This window comes from Bufo bufo, chromosome 8 (assembly GCF_905171765.1).
Source record: "Bufo bufo chromosome 8, aBufBuf1.1, whole genome shotgun sequence".
Classification (NCBI taxonomy): domain Eukaryota; kingdom Metazoa; phylum Chordata; class Amphibia; order Anura; family Bufonidae; genus Bufo; species Bufo bufo.
This window is the reverse complement of record NC_053396.1, coordinates 59,022,056-59,044,132: the sequence shown is the minus strand read 5'-3', so window position 1 is coordinate 59,044,132 and position 22,077 is coordinate 59,022,056. Positions and strand designations below refer to the sequence as shown.

General features: G+C 40.6%; 1 protein-coding gene across 1 annotated transcript in view; it reads left to right on the top strand.

Moving 5' to 3' along the window:
* The first annotated feature begins 8,489 nt into the window (after positions 1-8,489).
* LOC120978049 (moesin-like) overlaps positions 8,490-22,077 on the top strand; it is a 22,402-nt gene continuing 8,814 nt past the window's right edge. Inside the window, exon 1 of the mRNA XM_040406288.1 lies at positions 8,490-8,615. Within this exon, the coding sequence (XP_040262222.1) occupies positions 8,490-8,615 (126 nt within the window). The remainder of the gene's footprint in view (positions 8,616-22,077) is intronic.

The following is a 22,077-nucleotide window of genomic DNA, read 5'->3' as shown; positions in this document are numbered from 1 at the left end:
ACAGCTCAGAACAAAAAGACCCAAAAATGTTTCTCTCTAGATCCAAGGGGATTCCCTTGTGGAATAGATACTTCCCTCCACAAGTGGAATTTTCCTCTGGCATATGATTTTCCTCCCCTTCCATTAATTCCGAGGGTCCTAAAATGGATCAGAGAAGACCGGGGCGAGTGTTATACTAATTGCCCCTTTTTGGCCAAGGAGAGCTTGGTTCACTTGGCTTCGGGTGATGTCAGTCTCAGACCCTTCTGCCAGAAACCCAGGACCTTCTAAGTAAGGATCCAATTTTCTATCCCTGCTTAAAGAACCTCCATCTGACTACATGGAATTTGAGAGGAGTTTATTAGCTAGGAAAGGATTTTCTGAGTGTCTGATTTCCACACTACTTAAAAGTGAAAAACAGGATTTCTGTAGCCATTTATTCAATAATTTGTCATAAATAGATTTCAATAGTATCCCTCTCCTAGCCACATTAAATCTTATCCTAGAATTCCTACAAAAAGGGTTAGAATTAGGATTGGCTGGGAGTACTCTGAAGGTCCATGTTTTGGCCCTCTCTGCTTTGTTTGACCAGTATATTGCGGGCAGCTCATGGGTCTCTAGATTCTTTAGAGCAGTTAGTAGACCTACCCCTTTTATATCCCCTAGAATTCCCCCCTGAGACCTGAATTTGGTACTAAGGCAAGGGCTACACGGCGACACTGATCGCGGCCAGGATCGCTGAGTAGCGGTGATCCCATAGAAATTAATGCAATCGCCGTGGAAATCGCAAAAAATCCAGACGCGCTGGATTTCATGCGACTGTTGCAGAGATCACATTCATTTCTATGCAATCACCGCTACTCAGTGATCCTGGCCGCAACAGGTGTCACGCGACCAGTGTCACCGTGTAGCCCTTGCTTAAGAGCCATAACAAATTTTCCCTTTGAGCCCCTGGAGAAGGCTTTCATTAAATGTCTAATGTTTAAACTGTGCCTTTTGATTGCTTTAACCTCAGCACGTAGGGTTAATGAAATTCAGGCGATATTCATCAATCCTCCATACACTACCATTTTTGAAGATACTGTAGAGTACTAATTAGGCCAGACCCAGCTTTCCTTCCGAAAGTAGCATCTAGTTTTCACAGGTCCCAGAATATAGTACTTCCCACTTTTTTTTTTTGAGAATCCAAAATCAGGCGAAGAAAGGTCCCTTCATTGTTTGGATGTCAAAAGAGCTAGGTTCCAGTATTTATCATGCACTAAATATTGGAGGAAGTTTTCCTCTCAGTTTTTTTTTTTTTCCCCCCAGTGGTTGAATAAGGACAAGCAATAGTAATGAAGAAAAGGATGGGCACTCTTATACCTGGACCACAAAGTTAGCAATATAACACTCGTTTATTAATAACAGTATATAGAGGTCACCATGAACAGATAAAATGAAGTGATATATCCTGAACAGATTAAAACCCTATTAAAATGCAATTAATAAAATAAAAAGATATAAATATAATTCAATATCAGTCCACTGATATAGCTAATATAGGGGGGTGGGGGCCTGAAATTCCGGCCAAGGGGTGGTATATATGTGACCAAGGTTTAGCCAGGCTGTATGCAGGCTACGATAATGACTGTGCTTAATTAATTAAAGCAGTGGCCAGTACCAATTATATCTCCACAAAAGTGATACAAAGTGTGCAAATAGTGGCAAAATAGTGCGTCAATACAATAAATATAAAAACAGTATGTTGGTGATAAAAAAGTGACATAAAAATAATGTTAATAGATCGGTGAGATATATATCAGAATAACAGTGCTCAAATGATTACGATAATACGTATCCGTGAAAAGTGTCTGTGGAGATTAATCCTAGAGTTCAGTCTTTCTGCAATGATATAGCAAAGGCTCCTGGAAATTAGCTGAATGTTCCAATATTGGATCCAGGAAATGTACTATGTTGCACAATATAACAGTCCAGCAAATCTCTGGTTTTGGTTGCAGTGGCAATAGTTCGTTAGATATGTAATGAAGCGGTTAAGCAGCAATATGTGCACATATAATATAATGGATTTGTTACTCACGTACGGACTTTCTACTATCCTCACCGTGGCGTCCCACGTAGTAGGTTCAGGGTAGGTTTTACCCCTGGACAGCAAGCAGAGGAGCTGCCTAGCTATTAGGTAAAAGTCCTGTGAGTTGTGGTCTTATGCTTTTCCAGGTCCGGCTGTGAGTAGAGGTGCTTTGTAATGCTTGCTCTGTCCCACTGCAGGTTCACCTTGGATTTCCTTGATTAGACTGAGTGTTCCACCTGTCTTTGGTGCAATCTCACCCATTAATGGCTGCCAGAAGGCCGTAATTCCTTTATCCTAGAAAGCGCTTTCTTTAATCCGACATCAGGTGGCAAACTGTTACAGTTAAAGATAGCCGGTTTATTATCAGGTCCAATTCATCCACGCCAGACGCGTTTCGAAGGTTATCCACCTTCTTCCTCAGTGGCTCTGTTGGATCTGACTAGTTTACCGGCTTTTTATTCATTTTGGCTTCCAAAGGGGTTCTATAGTAAACCCGAAGTGGATCGGGAAGATCTGGGTGTCACAGATCCAATTTACCATATGTTGCGGTATTGCTGCGATTTATCTGCGGTTTTTTTGTGCAACCTTGCGTTTTCTTGTTTTATGCAATCTTGGGTTCAACAGAGTCATTAGTCATACTTAGTTTTTGTTGTAGACTGTTGCATTAACATCTTATATGAATAAAATTGCATAATAGCTCCTTCAATGCTATCCGTTTGCAGGAGCAAATAACTGCATGTAAAGAGTGATAAATAGGATCTACTGCAGTCTAAAGGATAAATATACAAAGTCTAATATAAATACAAATATAATAAAAGTAGAATATAAAATCCTATTGTAGCTTATTCATACTATTATGAGTATTATATAATTATATAGTTTTTGGTCTATATATATATCCTTCAGTTGGGTGGTGGTATTGACTATAAAATTTGTGTATTATAGATTAGTTAATTATTAAAACGAAAAAAAGATTTTTTATTTTTTATTTTATTAAAGAATGAAAAAAATTATTTTTAAATATTTTTTTTAAAAATATATTAAATAGATTATGTATAATGGGCGTCTGTTACAGATCTAAAAGTATAAAAGTATAAAATATTCTATAATTTAGGATATAGGCCTCCATATAAAATATAATCCAATTAGAGAATGGCGCAGAGATAATTTCAGACAGGCGAGAACTGGAAATGAAGTTCCTAGCTCCCCTAATAGACGTTATCCTAGCCCAGTGGGGCTCATTGCCTAAAATGGTTCGGGTAAGTAGAGGATGATGGATAAAATGGATGGATTGGGGGTGGGTCCTTTACCTTATCTATATATCTTGAATAAGGACAAGCCTGCCTTGAAAAGTTTGATAGCTAGATAGATTACTTCAGCTATATCTCTGGCTTATACCTCCTCGGGTCTGTCTCCTTCTTTGGGTCTCAAAGCACAGTACCAGAACAATGGCATCCTCATAGACATTTGTAAGGCTGCAATTTGGTCTTCTCCTACTACCTTTTTCAAGCACTATAGGCTTCACCATAGCTCTCCTTTTGATCTTTCCTTTGGGAAGAAGGTTCTTTTGTCTGTTTCCCCACCCTAGTTGTCTCCTCTGTTAATTCACTCTCATGGTGCTGTCATGAGTGAAGGGAAAACTGAAGATAACGTACCATAATTGGCTTTTCCAGAACCCACGACAGCACCCTTATTTCCCTCCCTTTTTTTCTTGCTGTTTGTTGGATTGATTGTGTAGCAAAAAAACAAACAAAAAAAAACAAAACGCTTTGATATAGTATAAACTAAATGTTGTTATGTTGTTGGAGATCCTCTCATGCTTGGAATATCACACTGAAGGGTAGTAGAGTCTTTGCCTTTTCTTCAGGTTTCCTGTCTGTGGGGGCAGATCCTCTCTCATGGTGCTGTCGTGGGTTCTAGAAGATCTAATTACCGGTAAGTAATCTTAATTTTTTGGATGGTGTAAAACACAATCAGAATACTTGTGCTTGCTTTTTTGCACTTCCAAAAAAAGATGACTTTAACATAATGTGGATGGACACAAATGGAACTATTCTTTTGTAGCTGTCATTCTGTAAATTAACTCCCATAACACTGAATGGAAGCAACATACCAAATCAAGGTATGCTGTTCCGTATCTCCCATTCAGTGATGATGGATACAGCAGAATGCAAAGTCGCTGGCCTTTTTCATTACCTCCGGCCTAGATGGCCATTGTAAACTGGTGTTTTGTCCAATATTAGCCTTCACTTGCCAAGATAGAATAACCCCATTCCATTTCAAATTTGAACATTATTTGTATAAGTGAATTCAGTCTCCGTGTGACGTTTGTATTTTGTGGACTGAACACTGCTCCTGTGACATGAACTCTCAGATTCAGAATGTTGTATAATGCTGTATGTTCCTGAACAACTGCAGGTGTACTGATCTGTACTAGTATAATGCTGAGAGGTACAGTTCAGCACACCTATGCTTGAGTAGGAGCTTTATGATACTGTGAGTTCACATCAAAGGAGCAATGTTAAGTCTTGGAAATACAGCTGTCACAAGGAGCGTGTTTCACATACCAAATACGCTTATGTGAAACTGGCTTTAAAAAAAAATAAAAACTTAAACACACAGAGAGCATTTCTTAATTAAGGTAAAATATTACCTTATCTTTGCCAACATTTCAGTAAATAATCATATTAAACACTGTTTTGCAAAATAAAAAGCAGCTACGTTTTTCATTAACTTTAGAATTTTTTTTTTGGAACAATTACATAAGCTTGCACCCTAAGAATCCTCATTGTGTTGCGAGTTCCCACAGTAATTTTGAGTAACAACAACTAACTAGTTAAAGTTCAAAATTAGACGGTCAGAAAATTCTGTCCAGTGGTCCCTACAGTCAAGAACCCAATCAGATGTGTCCCGCTGCCATGGAACAGAATCGCATAAAAATCCTTGATCTCCATGCTTGTAGATCCTGGTTATCCATGCTGCGTAATGTCCAAAGAGACAGTTAAGAAAGGGAATCTTTGCTGAAGATCCCCATCAAAGGTGGCATCAAGGATCCTGATGTAATTATGGAGGATGCTAGCCTTAAAGTCCATGTTCTCCAGATCCATCTGAATGGCCACGTAGAACACTCTCCACTTGCTGGAAATTATAGCAAAAATGCAATCAATGTATCTTCAGACCTTGTTGAGCCTTTAAATATGTGCTTCTGAGTGTCCAATGCTCTTTTTTGGAAAGGGTGTATCAGATGCCTGGAGAGTTCAAACCCCTTGCTAAAGGGGGTGGGGGTCAGGTAGAGACAACTGGTTGTTAAAAAGCTGTTTCCCTATTCTGGAAGCCCTAAATATGCCAGCATCTGCAGTATTCCCATAGGCTCCAATATCCACATTCACAAACCAGTAATTGCGGTCAGCCAAGACCAACAGCACCACCAAGAAATCCGGTTTATAATTATAGAAAAGGAAGCCAGAGATTAGAAACTTCTTAACACAGATGTGCTTTCTGTCCCCCGTACCTATGCTGTTGGAAAACTATGCAGCGTCCGTAAATTAGTCGACAATCGGCAGCAAGTTTTTGCCTTCCTGAATGGCTGTCCGAGGCTGTCACATATAGGTTTCTATGGATACCCTCCATATGAACATAGTCTGTCTCATAGACTCCAGTGCTAATGCATTGGGGTTTATGAGAGAAGCAATCTGATGATTCCTTGTTCAAGTTCCCTAGGGGAACTATAAAAAGTGTCAAAAATATATTTTTTTTATATAAAAAAAAATATAAAACTTCAAATCACCCCCCTCCCCAAAATCTAAATAGATAAACAATAAAAAAACATCAAGGCCATTAGCACACACGAAAACACCCATACTATTAAAATGTAAATGGCGAAACTGAAAAAAAATGTTCAACGCTTCATTTTCTGGTCACCTCAAGCACACAACGCCCCACAAAAAATGAGCCCTCACACAGCTCCGTACACATAATTTCAAAAGAGTTATAGGGATCAGAATATGGTGATGAAAAGAAAAAAAAATTCAAGGTTTTTAGTATCTCAGTAATCGTACTGACCTGGAAAATAAAAATAACAAGTCAGTTTTGCCGCATAGGGAACCCCTGCAAAAACAAATCCCATAAAATTGTGGCGGAATTCCTTTTTTTTCCCTCCATTCTACCCCATTTGGATATTTTTTCCAGCTCCTCACTACATCATATGCAATGTTAAATGGGGGGAAAAAAATCACAGAAATAAGATAATAATGCACTTAGTAAAGTAGATGCAAGCATTATATATGGATAAAGTGCTTACTCTGATAAGATAAAATCTGAGACACTTAGTGAATATATTTTGATCAAAACACATCTGTGCCCACCTACCAAGGTGGTCTCAGGTCAGGCGGGTCCTTCGCTAACACAAATCACTGTAAAAAATGCACCAAAATCATACGCAACTGACAATTCTAGCCAGGCGGGTGTTAGCGTAGGACCCGCCTGACCTGAGACCACCTTGGCGCTTGGTAGGTGGGCACAGATGTGTTTTGATCAAAATATATTGGCTAAGTGTCTCAGATTTTATCTTATCAGAGTGAGGACTTTGTCCATATATAATACTTGCATCTACTTTACTAGGTGCATTATTATCTTATTTCTGTGATTTTTTTCAATAATATGGCCAGGGACATCCGCACATTTATATATCATACCGTGCAGGATGTTTTTATCTTTGTTTTTTCTGTGATTTTTTTTTTGTCTATGTAGTTTATGCTTGAGGGAGTGGCACCTTCAAGTGTGAATGCGCGCCTATTTTATCTTGGGAGTAGCATTCCTTTGCACTTTTGCCCTTCCTATCTAACAGAGCGCCTTGATTAGGTGGTACATATAGGTGTGCTTGCTCCTCCTCTCATTGGTTGCTTGATGCACTTGGAGGGGACTAGGAGCAGCACACCATATGTGCGGCATTTGCGCTTCTGAACATAGAAGCCCAACGGCTTAGGTAGGTTTAGCGTAGGACCCGCCTGACCTGAGACCACCTTGGCACTTGGTAGACGGGCAGAGATGTGTTTTGATCAAAATATATTGGCTAAGTGTCTCAGATTTTATCATATCAGAGTGAGGACTTTTGTCCATATATAATGCTTGCATCTACTTTACTAAGTGCATTATTATCTTATTTTTGTGATTTTCTTCATTAATATGGCCAGGGACATCCGCACATTTATATATCATACCGTGCAGGACGTTTTTATCTTTGTTTTTTCTGTGATTTTTTTGGTCAATGTTAAATGGGGCTATTAGAAAATACAAATTGTCCCGCAAAAAACAAGCCCTAAAACATCTATGTTAACAGAAAAATAAAAAAGCAGGGAGTGAAAAGCAAAAACACAAAAATGAAAAGTTCTCCAGGGGTAAAAGGGTTAAGGCCTGCCACATTCCATAACAACAACCATAGGTGTGGTGAGGTGTAACTAATATTGGGGTCTGGTGCATGTAAAGTAGTCATCCTGGGTCACTAGGCGACTACTTAGCAATATACAGTGATAGTTTCATCCCTTCTGGTCCTACAGCAAGCTGTAAGAACAGTGTCATCAGAAGTCGGTGCCGCATATATAAATACCTGAGTCGAAAAGAGGGAAGACACAAGAGAATACGACCCAAAAAAAGCTACAGAAACAGTATTGTTACCAACAAAAAAGATCAGCAATAACAGTAAGCAAAGAGCAAGCAATGCAAACAGTGCTATCACTGAGAAATACATTCCATTAAGGAAATTACAATGTTCTTATAATAAATTATAAGGTAAATAGCATGTCATATGGAACATCCCTCTGCAGCATCTCCATCAGGGCGATATGTCCTCCCAGCTGCATTGGGATTCTTATCGATGGTCGTATGTTCATCATACTGTATTTTTAGTCTGATTGGGTAGAGTAGTTGGAACCTGATTTTCCTCTCAACAAGCAGACAACTGATGGGCACATAGCCTTTGGGTTTCTGGGCTACGGAATCTTGAAATCTTGGATAATCAGTTCCCTTTCCTGCCGATAGACTCTCAAGACCTTTTCTTTTATGGCCCAGTGAAGCCACTTCGCTATGACGGGGTAAGGTCTGCATTCCTGTCTTCCCATTTAGGTCTTGGGGGGGGGGGGAAGGGGAGGGGGGGCTGTGCACTCGCTCTATCATTGGGTCATTACCAAGGTCCATATCAAGAGCAGCAGGGAGATTTTTTGTAAGGTTATTCCAGGAGGCACTCGCCGACAGCTGATTCTGGGATGCCCACAAAATGCAAACTACTGCGACAATCTCTATTTTCCAGGTTTTCCAGTTTGTCTCTCAGTTCTTACTCTGCAGCTTGACTTTTTCACCAAGAGGCTGAACTCTATTTTTAAGTTCAGTTATCTTTTAAGTATTGTTAGTCATTTGGCTCATGGCCGCCGTAATAGATAAGTGAAGCATGTCAAACAGTTTATCAAATAACGGCATCAGTAATTTAGCTACCTCTTGGGCCACCAAGGTCGCCTGCAAAGAGTCATTTTCGGAAGGTTCAGAACAGCTTGGAATCAGAGAGAGTTGTGGCTGGGTAATATCATCATTCTTTAGCAGCTCAGATGAACCCCCCATTTATGGAGAAGAAGGTTGTTGTTATCGAACTTTGGCGAGTTGTTTAGGTGGTTTCAGAGTGTTTATATTTTTGTGTATATCAGAATGCTGAGGTGAGAAGTTCTAAGAGCACTTGTGAGCAAGTAGATCTCCCTGCTAAGATTTTTATAAGATATTTGTTCATATCAGGTCCTTGACAACAGAAAAGGAGAGGAGATAAGCAGATGATAAATTCCAGTAGAATGGTGTGTAGGAGGCTGTCATAAGCTGCTTATAGTGTCATGGCTTCAGCATGTAGGGCATTCGATAACAGAATGCAGTGCCCAAGTGCAGTGTATGACCCCAGGCTCAAGGAGGTCTTGATATATATTTGGTTTTAACAGCACTGTCTCCTTAAGTCTATTAAACTAAAATATCCCAGTACTAGGATCCAATACTAGAAATTGCCACAGGAGGGCAGTGCTGCCTCTGCAGCAAAACCAAAGACAGAACATGTGGTGATGGTTGTATAAAGTAAATATGACTCTCCAGGGCCTAAGCCCTAGTGCCAGTAGAAACAACTTTGGCCCATTGTGACCAACACAGACCCTGAGACCAAAATATTAAGGTCTTTCCCTACTTCCCTATACTCAAAAGCAGAAGAGGCACATTGTCACCACCAAGATGGCTGCCGGGAGCATGAGGCTGGAACTTCACAAAGCTATGCACCAGCGGGATATCAAGGGGTCCAGGAGTCTCCAGCAGGTCCTGTGCTGAAGCCTTCAGCATGCAGCTGTCAGGTAGCCACCCCAATCTTTGCCCACTACTTCCTCTGACTGCCTAAGTCATCAGTATTAAAGTCTCAGAAAAACTCCTTTTAGTACATTTGCAGAGGGTTGTTTTTGCAGCATGTGAGTTGATTACCTTCATTTTCCTTCATTGTAAGTTATACAGAATATGTAAGAGTGTGTTTCTATATACTTCCACCCCACGCTTACACGATTTTATTGTAATTGAATGATTTCATAAAGGGAAAACATTTACCAGTAAATATTATGGGAGATTTTAGTAATGTAATAAATATGGAGATTGACAGAGAAATAATAGAGAGTAATAAAAGAGCAGCGAATCACTAGAAACTTAATTGGCTAAATTACATAGTAACATAGTTTCTAAGGCCGAAAAAAGTTCAGCCTGTTATTCTGCAAGTTGATCCAAAGGGAGGCAAAAAAAAAAACAACTGAGGTAGAAGCCAATTTTCCCCACTTAGGCCTCATGCACATGGGCGTTGTTTTGGTCCGCATCCGAGCCGCAGTTTTTGCAGCTTGGATGCGGACCCATTCACTTCAATGGGGCAGACAAAAGATGTCCGCATCCGTTGCTCCATTCCGTGGTCCGCAAAAAAAATATAACCTGTCCTATTCTTGTCTGCATTTTGGGGACAAGAATAGGCAGTTATATTAATGGCTGTCCGTGCCGTTACGCAAATTCCGGAATGCACACGGACGCCATCTGTGTTTTGCGGATCCGCAATTTGCGGACCGCAAAACACACAATGGTCGTGTGCATGAGGCCTTAAGGGGAAAAAAATTCCTTCCCGACTCCAATCAGGCAATCAGAATAACTCCCTGGATCAACGACCCATCTCTAGTAGCTATAGCCTGTAATATTATTACACTCCAGAAATACATCCAGACCCCTCTTGAACTCTTTTAGTAAACTCTCCATCACCACCTCCTCAGGCAGAGAGTTCCATAGTCTCACTGCTCTTACCATAAAGAATCCTCTTCTATGTTTGTGTACAAAACTTCTTTCCTCCAGACACAGAGGATGTCCCCTCGTCACAGTTACAGTCCTGGGGATAAATAGATGAAGGGATAGATCTCTGTACTGACCCCTGATATATTTGTACAGAGTTATTAGATCTCCACTCAGTCGTCTTTTTTCTAAAGTGAATAAACCTAATTTTGATAATCTTGTTAAAGGAAATGCAGTGGATTAATATATGGAGGGTTTGGAATCCAGATAAATAGGAATTTTCATGTTATAATGTATTTTGTAGTGTAATGTCATGTATTGATTTAATTTTGCTGAATGATCTTGCTGTCCTCTGGGTCACAAAAGTTAAATATGGCTCCAGGGAGTTGTCAGATCATGTGTAGTACCCCAGACCTGGGGGTTTCTGCAATTGTTTAATGTTAGTGATGAGCAAACCAGTGGATGTCCAGGTTTGGGATGTTCGACTGAACTTTGTTTCAAAGTTCGGTTCATGTTCCGAACTTGACCCTAAACAACGAATGAACGTTTGAAATGAAAAAGGGCTGTAAAAAAAGTCATAGAAAGAGCTAGAGCGCTGGAAATTGGTCCAAAATGGGGGTAAGAGCAGTACAATTGCCCTGCAAACAAATGTGGATAGGGAAATGACATAAAATACATAAAAATAAAAAATAACAATCTTTAACCAGGAGGCGCAGATCCAAGTGGAGTAGGAGGAAATTGAGAAAGCCGTGGAGGAGGGGGAAGAAGATATATATATATTTTTAAATGTGTTAGTCAATTCTGTGTGCGACCTTTAGCCATTTTGGGGGGTTTGGCCGGTATATTTCTTTACTCTGCCAATATAAGACATAATAATCTTGAGCCAGGAGGTGGAGGAGGAGGGAGATGTGGAGGTGGAGGTGGAAGAGGCAGAGGAGGAAGTCAACACTTTTTCTGTTTTTTTTTCATGTGTCCATCAATTCTGTGTCGGGTTACTATGGGCCATGGGGTGACACTTTGATGCTTGTATGTCCTGGCTAAAAACTGGGTAAAAATTTTGTCGCAGTTTAAGATCTCATACGTCCCCTATCTGGGGACTATACACTCACCTAAAGAATTATTAGGAACACCATACTAATACGGTGTTGGACCCCCTTTTTCCTTCAGAACTGCCTTAATTCTACGTGGCATTGATTCAACAAGGTGCTGATAGCATTCTTTAGAAATGTTGGCCCATATTGATAGGATAGCATCTTGCAGTTGATGGAGATTTGAGGGATGCACATCCAGGGCACGAAGCTCCCGTTCCACCACATCCCAAAGATGCTCTATTGGGTTGAGATCTGGTGACTGTGGGGGCCATTTTAGTACAGTGAACTCATTGTCATGTTCAAGAAACCAATTTGAAATGATTCAAGCTTTGTGACATGGTGCATTATCCTGCTGGAAGTAGCCATCAGAGGATGGATACATGTTCTCATTCTGTTTACGCCAAATTCGGACTCTACCATTTGAATGTCTCAACAGAAATCGAGACTCATCAGACCAGGCAACATTTTTCCAGTCTTCAACAGTCCAATTTTGGTGAGCTCGTGCAAATTGTAGCCTCTTTTTCCTATTTTTAGTGGAGATGAGTGGTACCCGGTGGGGTCTTCTGCTGTTGTAGCCCATCCGCCTCAAGGTTGTGCGTGTTGTGGCTTCACAAATGCTTTGCTGCATACCTCGGTTGTAACGAGTGGTTATTTCAATCAACGTTGCTCTTCTATCAGCTTGAATCAGTCGGCCCATTCTCCTCTGACCTCTAGCATCCACAAGGCATTTTTGCCCACAGGACTGCCGCATACTGGATGTTTTTCCCTTTTCACACCATTCTTTGTGAACCCTAGAAATGGTTGTGCGTGAAAATCCCAGTAACTGAGCAGATTGTGAAATACTCAAACCGGCCCGTCTGGCACCAACAACCATGCCATGCTCAAAATTGCTTAAATCACTTTTCTTTCCCATTCTGACATTCAGTTTGGAGTTCAGGAGGTTGTCTTGACCAGGACCACACCCCTAAATGCATTAAAGCAACTGCCATGTGATTGGTTGACTAGATAATTGCATTAATGAGAAATAGAACAGGTGTTCCTAATAATTCTTTAGGTGAGTGTATATTAAAATAATTTTTCTTCCACTACAGTTAGACCGATGCCAAGGTGGTGTTCTAAATGTAAAAAAAATGCTAGAGTGTCACAGACACACTTCACAGAAGAACAGATGCAAAAGGGGTGTTCTTACTTAAAAATGTATATTTTTATTTTAGTTTTTTGTTGTTTCATTTTTTCGTTACTGTAGGCCCCAAAACATTGGAAATGACAAGAGAATGCACAAAGTGAGCTGGAGTATAACAATGGCTGAGGAGGGGGGTAGAGAGAGGCTGTCACAGATGGGCCAGGACAGACGGCGCACTTCGGCAACTGGACGTACATGTGAGGAAAAGGTGTGGCCAAAAGTGGGCATGCACCAAGCGGGTGGTGTAATGCAGATTGGGAACCTGAAGAGGAGCATGTTGGTGAGGGGAGAGTGGCGGACAGATGATCTCCCTTTTTTGTCAAAGCGAGATGCCTCCTGGAATGGGGCTTAGGCCTGGAGGCTGTCGCCTTCAGAAGTGTTCTGCTTTGGCGAACGACGGCCTTGGCGGCGAACCCTTTTCAGATTATCTGTTCTCGGCCTTTATGGTGTGATCTCAGAGGACTATATCGCTGAGATCGCTTCTTGGCCTTTTGGCTCAGATCTTGTGTCTGGACAGAGAGGCTTAAAGCTGTTGTGCCCTTGGCTTTGGAGTTTACTGCTTGCTGCTATTGAACTGCTGCTGGAATGCGATGGAGAGCCGAATCATCTTTATCCAACCTGGAGAAACCAGAATTAAGAATGGAATTCGCATTGAAGTGAAGGAGGAATGGTGAGAGAAATTTAATGTGGAAAGCATGGTGAAGACCGTTCTCTACAAGATCCTGAAAGTACAAAAGGAGAGCATCTTATACCTGGGAAAGGTGTTTTTGTGCTAGTGCTGAAATCTAGTGGAGCTTGCCAGAATTTCTATGAACATCTGAAGCTGAACATTAGGGATGAGCAAATCGACTTCGGATGAAAAATCCAAAGTCGATTTGCATAAAACTTTGTTAGAATACTGTACGGAGCGAGTGCTCCATACTCGTTTTTAACAGTAGAAATTAATTTCTGAAGTTATTACCCGAAGTCTCGAGAGACTTTGCGAAGTAATAACTTCCGCTCATCTGAGACAATACATTCTAATAGTGTATGGAGCGCTCGCTCCATACAGTATTCTAACAAAGTTTTATGTGAATCGACTTCGAATGTTTCACCCAAAGTCGATTCGCTCATGCCTACTGAACATCTCTCTCCCTAAGCTGGATGGACTGACCTTCACGCTGCTCTACACTGCAGGGGAGATAGGACTTGTGGCTTTCATGTATAACCCATATGCTAAAGTAGATGACATTGCCCTATTTCTGCAAAAGTATTGCTCAGAAATTAAATATGGGTGGAAAATTAAGAACTCTGAGGATCTTTGGACAGGGAAACATCTCTTCTTTGTAAAATTTAAAGGAGGCCCTGAAGGGATTCAAGGGTTGAATCCAGGGGCTGACACAGACAGCAGAGGGCCCCTGTGCAAAGAATGTGTCTGGGCCACCCGACCCCCCATGCCAAATTCTCAGCCTAACCTATTCCATCCTAACATTACATACAGCAATACAAAACATACAGGGTAAGGCTACTTTCACACCTGTCGCAGTATGATCCGGCCAGAAAATGCTAGGAATCGGCCAGACACAAACTACAGCATGCAGCGGTTTGTGTCCCTCTGATTCTCTGCATTTTTGCCAGATTGTGGCAAGATCTCTGCCATACCCCATTGTAGTTAATGGGACTGGCGGGATTTCCGTCTGCATCCAGCAGTGCCGGAACCAGTGAATTCCAGCAGTCTGTTCTCAGCTGGAACAGCCTGCCAGAATCACCAACGCAGATGTGAAGGTAGCCTAATACAGCACCACATACCTCGTACATTCAGTGACATCTCCTTTGATGTATATGTTCTCTTTCTTCATCTTCTCCATTCAGACCAGACCATCATGATGATTTCTTTCAGCCATCTCTTGTCTCTGCAGAGTTTGACAAACAGACATCTTAGATTTCTACTTTTCCATCATCCTCCCACCTTCTCAACATCCCATCATGCACCCAATACTGAGACGCTGTGGTCCCCAAAACTATACTGCAGAAAGAGATAAACCCCCTGAAAATACTAGTTACACACAGATAGTGCCCTCTGCAATAAATATTGGAACACAATGCTCTAAAAAATAACTGCACCCAGCAAATAGTGTCCCTGACACAAATATGCCAATAATAATAACATAAAGTCCCTCAAAAAGAACTGTGCTAAGCTGATACTGTGCCAGGGTACCCCCACAGTAATAGTGTTCCCCAAAATACCAACAATAGCAATAATTCTCTGCCAGTGTGCACTTAGTAGTAATTGTGCCCCTATAGTGTCCCCAACAGTAATTGTGTCCCAGAAGTAATAATACTCCCATAGACCCCCTGTTGTAATAAAGCCCACCATAATGCCTCTGGTAGTAATAATTCTCTTTATAATGTGTGACAGTAGAAAAACGCCCCCTTATCATGTGTGCCAGTACAAAAAATACCCCGTTGTGTGGCAGTAAAAAAATAAATAAATACTTCCTCTTAGTGCCCCTAGTAGAGCCAATGTCGCCAAAGTGCCATCATGTGTTCCAATGACCCGTACTGTGTGCCACTACAAAAAACACCTTTAGTGCCCCCAGTTGAGCTTAGGTGCCCATAGTGCCCCTATAATTTGTGCCAGTATAAAATACTCCTATAAAATGCCCCCATAGTACCTTAAATACCCCTAAAATACCCCCTTTCCCATAGTGCCTTCCATAATGTGCCTGTATAAAATGCCCCTATAGACTGCCCCACATAGATGCCCCCATAATGCTCCTCTCCCCCTTCCCCATAGTGGCACCAAAATGGGTGCCAGTATTAAATGCCACTATATAATGCCCCCATAGTGCTCTTCTCCCCCACTTCTCCATAGTGATAAGATAAGATAGATAAGATGCCTTTATTGTCACTGTACAATAGAATGTAATACAATGTACAATACAATAAAATGTTGTTGTGCCCCCCCATAATGCGTCCCAGTATATATGGCCCGAGTAGATGCCTCCATAGTGCTCCCCCCCACTTCTCCATAGTTCCCATCATAATGCATGCCAGTATATCAGGCCCCCAGTAGATGCCCCCATAGTGCACCCCCCCACACTTCTCCATAGTTCCCCCCATAATTTGTGCCAGTATATAGGGTCCCCAGTAGATTCCCCCATAGTGCACCTTTCCCCCCACTTCTCCATAGTGCCCCCCATAATGTGTGCCAGTATATAAGGACCTCAGTAGATGCCCCCCATAATATGTGCCAGTATATAGGGCCCCCAGTAGATGCCCCCATAGTGCTCCTTACCCTCCTTCTCCATAGTGTCCCCCCATAATGTGCCTGTATATAGGTCCCCCCACCCCCCTTCTTGCCATACTATACTAAGAATAATGAAAGCAATAAACTCACATACTTACAGCCTGTGTCCCGCACTGTACGGCTCAGGTGCCGCGATGACGTTGCTAGGCCTGCAGCCTATCAGAGGATCGGGCAAGGGAGACACCACTCCCCTGCCGCACCATTCATCCGTATTGCTGTCCTGAGGACGGCCATACAGATGAATATAGAGATGAGTGCTTCACAATGGAAGCGCTCATCTCCACTTCTCTACTGCCCTGCCGCCAGTCAGAAAGGGCCTCCCTCCCGCACTGGGCCCCTGTGCAGCCGAACCGGCTGCACAGGCGATATGTCCACCCCTGGTTGAATCATCCACCTTCTCCCTTTTTGATTGGGAGAGATAGAGGCTATTTATACTACAATGGAATGCCTCAATACTGCAGAAAATGTAGATCCACGGAGCACTCAACCATGGACTGTGTTAATGATGTCATGTGTAATGTCTGTGGAAAAGAGGGCCATGTGTTCAGGAATTGCCCTGAGAGGAAAAAAAGCTGGGCAGACATTGTGGCTATGATGGAAACTTCTCAATCAGAGCCCATTCCAACACCTGAGACTAGCTTCACAGCCCTGCCTGGTCCTGGGAAACCTGCTATAAGGGGCTGCTGGGAAATATGCAGATGACTTGACTAAAGCAAAAATTGTGAGGAAAGTTAAATTTCCACCAGTGCTTAACACCTTCCCGACATGTGACTTACTATTACGTCATGGAAGTCAGTGACTTCCCGCATTTTGACGTAATAGGACGTCATGGTGATCGGGCTGTCACCAGAGCAGTGCGTGCCCGATCACTGAAGGGGTCTGGCAGTCCCTGGTATCCGGGACCTTGCTGTATCCGCCGGCATCGCTGTTTACAGCGATGCCAGTGGTTTAACCCCTTCTATGCCGCTGTCAGCACTGACTGCGACATAGTAGTGGTTTGCGACGGGTGAAGGAGTGCATTGAGTCCCCACACTGCTTTGGCAGGGACCCGATGCGTGACAAGCACGGCATCGAGACCTGCTTTCTATGGGTGTCCAGGAGATCCAGCCTCAGGCTGGGTCTCCTAGGCAACCTGTTAGTGTATGACTCAGTGTCATGCACTAACAGGCAATGCATTACAATACAGATGTACTATAGAGCATTGCAGAGGGGATCAGACCCCCAAAAGTTGAAGTCCCAGAGTGGGACAGAAATAAAGGTTAAAACATTTTTTTTTTTTAAAGTGTTTTTAATAAAAATAAATAAAGTTTCAAGTAAAAAAAGAAAACAACAACCCTTTCCCCAGATTTCATAATAAAAAATAGAAAAAAAAAGGAAAAACACACATATTAGGTATAGCCGAGTCTGTAACGACCGGCTCTATAAATATATCGGTAGGTTGTGGTGGCTCACTAGCAAGTAGTTAAGGTATGGTGCTGCAAGCTCATATAGAGGGAATCACCCCACCCTCTCTTAAAAGGCAAATGTAGTAATAGAATAATGAGCGAGCACTCATACACTTGGCAACCAGATTGACATGTGCAGAAAATATTTATTAAATCCCCATAAAATACAAGTAATAAAATTTATAAGAACAATGTAGCAATAATATACAACATTACAGTCACATATATTGTGGTAGATATGATCGACACTATATTCATATGACTCAATAGTGTCGAGAAATTCAATATATATCACACCAAAAAACTTCAAGTATTGTCCAGATCTTATATATGCTGTTATTTGGGAAGAGGAGGTATTATCTTCTAGCGCTCTATCCCAATTTGGGAAACTGAATGTCACTGAAAATGTTGTGGGTGTATTCACTGAGAGCGCAACATGTTCATAAAGTGTCCACAGGAATCCTGATAATGTGAAAAGTCTCTTATAGCATATCCTTTTAAGCTTGATATGAGCTTTGGATTGAAGAAAACTTTAAATCGATATTTGGCTTACCGTCTAGCGTCTGCTGTCTCCCTTTTTGCTTCAATGGAGCTTTAAATATTTGCCGGCTTATTCAGTCGCTCCATACAGCAAGCTGGTTTAGATTTCGCGGGAGTTCCAAAGATCGCAGGAGTTGCCACTCTGTTCCGCAATTTCCTTTGGTGCAGCTTTCGACGATAAGAATAGTTAATCCTTTACTGTAGAAATTTTCTTCTGTATGGCCATACAGTATTATCGGAGGCTTTTCAATGCAGGTACATCACTTGTTTCACCATACGCGTTTCGGGTAGATTCACTCTCCCTTCCTCAGTGGTCAAGTGTCTGCCTGCTCTGCCTCCATTTTTATCCATTCCTTCAATTGCTTCCCAAATCTCGGACACCTGTTGTTCATGTAGGCCAGGGAATCCTCCCACATAATCAGGGAATAATTCTATACAGCCTTAAATTTTTTATTTTTATTTTTTTTCCTTCTTGCAGTATCCATGCGTTTTTTTTGGGGACACATGCGTTTTTTGGCCCAGATGTCCCAATTGGTGTGATATATCATTGTGTGAAATATAAACTTGATATCTGATTGCTAACACTTATAAAATGACTTTTTATAATAAAATATTATTAAACAAATTTTCAAGATTAAAATATCAATATAAAAATGTAAAACAATAAATAATAAATGTGAGGAATCTTGATAGAGAAAGAAGGGTGGGTATCTCGGAGCCAAGGACACGTCGCAGCGCTGATAAACGGCCTAGCATGCGACGTGCCGTCGGCCACGAGACACCCAACCTACATAAATCCAAAAATTTCCAACTCCGAATTAAGGCCTTTCGGTTGTAGAGATCCAAATTCATAAATGAGTCTGGATTCTATCCTAGACATTTGTCTGATAAAATCACCGCCTCTCCAGTGTTTCTCCACCTTCTCCAGTGCCGTAAACACCAGGCTCGATGGATCCTGATTATGCATCTCTTTATAATGTTTAGATAGAATGTTTATCATAACCCTTCCTGATGTTGGCAATATGTTCGGCCACTCTTTTTTTGAATGGCCTCTTAGTACGTCCTATATATTGTCTGTTACAGGGTCACTGGAGAAGGTAGATAACTCAACTTCTCTATCAAATCCGAATAATTGTATCAAACTCTAGGATTCCTATGAAACTTTCTAGATTCCTCACATTTATTATTTATTGTTTTACATTTTTATATTGATATTTTAATCTTGAAAATTTGTTTAATAATATTTTATTATAAAAAGTCATTTTATAAGTGTTAGCAATCAGATATCAAGTTTATATTTCACACAATGATATATCACACCAATTGGGACATCTGGGCCAAAAAACGCATGTGTCCCCAAAAAAACGCATAAAAAACGCATGGAAACTGCAATAAGGAAAAAAATAATAATAATAAATTTAAGGCTGTATAGAATTATTCCCTGATTATGTGGGAGGATTCCCTGGCCAACTGGGAGTAGCATGAACAACAGGTGTCCGAGATTTGGGAAGCAATTGAAGGAATGGATAAAATGGAGGCAGAGCAGGCAGACACTTGACCACTGAGGAAGGGAGAGTGAATCTACCCGAAACGCGTATGGTGAAACAAGTGATGTACCTGCATTGAAAAGCCTCCGATAATACTGTATGGTCATACAGAAGAAAATTTCTACAGTAAAGGATTAACTATTCTTATCGTCGAAAGCTGCACCAAAGGAAATTGCGGAACAGAGTGGCAACTCCTGCGATCTTTGGAACTCCCACGAAATCTAAACCAGCTTGCTGTATGGAGCGACTGAATAAGCCGGCAAATATTTAAAGCTCCATTGAAGCAAAAAGGGAGACAGCAGATGCTAGACGGTAAGCCAAATATCGATTTAAAGTTTTCTTCAATTCAAAGCTCATATCGACCTTAAAAGGATATGCTATAAGAGACTTTTCACATTATCAGGATTCCTGTGGACACTTTATGAACATGTTGCGCTCCCAGTGAATACACCTACAACATTTTCAGTGACATTCAGTTTCTAAAATTGGGATAGAGCGCTAGAAGATAATACCCCCTCTTCCCAAATAACAGCATATATAAGATCTGGACAATATTTGAAGTTTTTTGGTGTGATATATATTGAATTTATCGACACTATTGAGTCATATGAATATAGTGTCGATCATATCTACCACAATATATGTGACTGTAATGTTGTATATTATTGCTACATTGTTCTTATAAATGTTATTACTTGTATTTTATGGGGATTTAATAAATATTTTCTGCACATGTCAATCTGGTTGCCAAGTGTATGAGTGCTCGCTCATTATTCTATTACTCTATAAATATATCACATGATCTACCCCGTCCGATAAACACGATAAAAAAAAAACGTGTCACCTTACATCACAAAAAGTGCAACACTAAACGATGAAAATGGTGTATGTCGACCAAAATGGTACCAATAAAACCGTCACCTCATCCTGCCAAAAATTAGATCCTACATAAGAAAATCGCTCAAAAAATAAAAAAACTATAGCTCTCAGAACATGAAGACACTAAAACATAATTATTTTCTTTCAAATATGCTATTATTGTGTTAAAGTGAAATAAATAAAAAGTATGCATATTAGGTGTCGCCGTGTCCGTAACAACCATCTCTATAAAAATATCACATGACCTGACCCCTGAGGTGAACACCGTAAAAAAAATTAAAATAAAAAAGCTATTTTTGTCACTTTACATCACAAAAAGTGCAACACCAAAAAGGCGTATGTTGAACAAAATGGTACCAATAAAACCGTCACCTCATCTCGCAAAAAATGAGGCCTTACCTGAGACAATTAGTAAAAAAATTCAAAAAACTATGACTCTCAAACAATGGAGACACTAAAATATGTTTTTTTTTTTTGCTTCAAAACTTGATATTATTGTGCTAAAGTGAAATAAATAAATAAAAAGTAGACATGTTAGATATGGCCGCATTCGTAACGACCTGCTCTATAAAAATATCACATGACCTAACCCCTCAGGTGAACACCGTAAAAAAATAAAAACAATGCCAAAAAAACTATTTTTTTGTCACCTTACATCACAAAAGTGATCAAAAAGGCGTATGCCCCCCAAATTAGTACAAATCAAACCATCCCCTCATCCCACAAAAATGATATCCTACCTAAGACAATCGGTCAAAAAAGAAAAAAGCTATGGCTCTCAGACTATGGAGACACTAAAACATAATTTTTTGGTTTCAAAAATGCTATTATTGTGTAAAACTTAAATAAGAAAAAGTATACATATGAGGTATTGCCATGTCTGTAATGATCTGCTATATACAAATATCACATGACCTAACCCATCAGGTGAACGCTGTAAAAATGAATAAATAAAAACGGTGCCAAAATAAAAAAAAATTTGGTCACCTTGCCCCATAAAGTATAATAATGAATAATCAAAAATCATATGTACTCAAAAATGGTACCAATAAAACTGGATCTTATCCCCTAGTTTCTAAAATGGGGTCACTTTTTGGGAGTTTCTACTTTAAGGGTGCATCAGGGGGGCTTCAAATGGGACATGGCATCTAAAAACCAGTCCAGCAACACCATATGGCGTTCCTTTTCTGCTGCACCCTGCCATATGCCCTTATATCAGTTTACGACCACATGTGGGGTGTTTCTGTAAATCACAGAATCAGGGTAATAAATATTGAGTTTTGGCTGTTAACCCTTGATGTGTTAATCTGCTAAAAAAGTGAAATTTAGAAATTTCATCTCCATTTTAACTTTATTAATTGTGGGACACCTAAAGGGTTAACAAAGTTTGTAAAATCAGTTTTGAGTAACTTGAGGGGTGTAGTTTCTACAATGGGGTCATTTATGAGGGATTTCTATGTTTGCCCCACAAAGTGACTTCTGACCTGAAATGGTCCTTAAAAAGTGGGTTTTGGAAATTTTCAAAAAAATTTTAAGATTTGCTACTAAACTTCTACGCCTTCTAACGTTCCAAAAAAATAAAATTACATTTACAAAATGATGCCAACATAAAGTAGACATATGGGGAATTTTAAGTAATAAATATTTTATGAGGTATGACTTTCTGTTTTAACCCCTTAAGGACGCAGGGCGTATCGGTACGCCCTATTTCCCGAGTCCTTAAGGACTCAG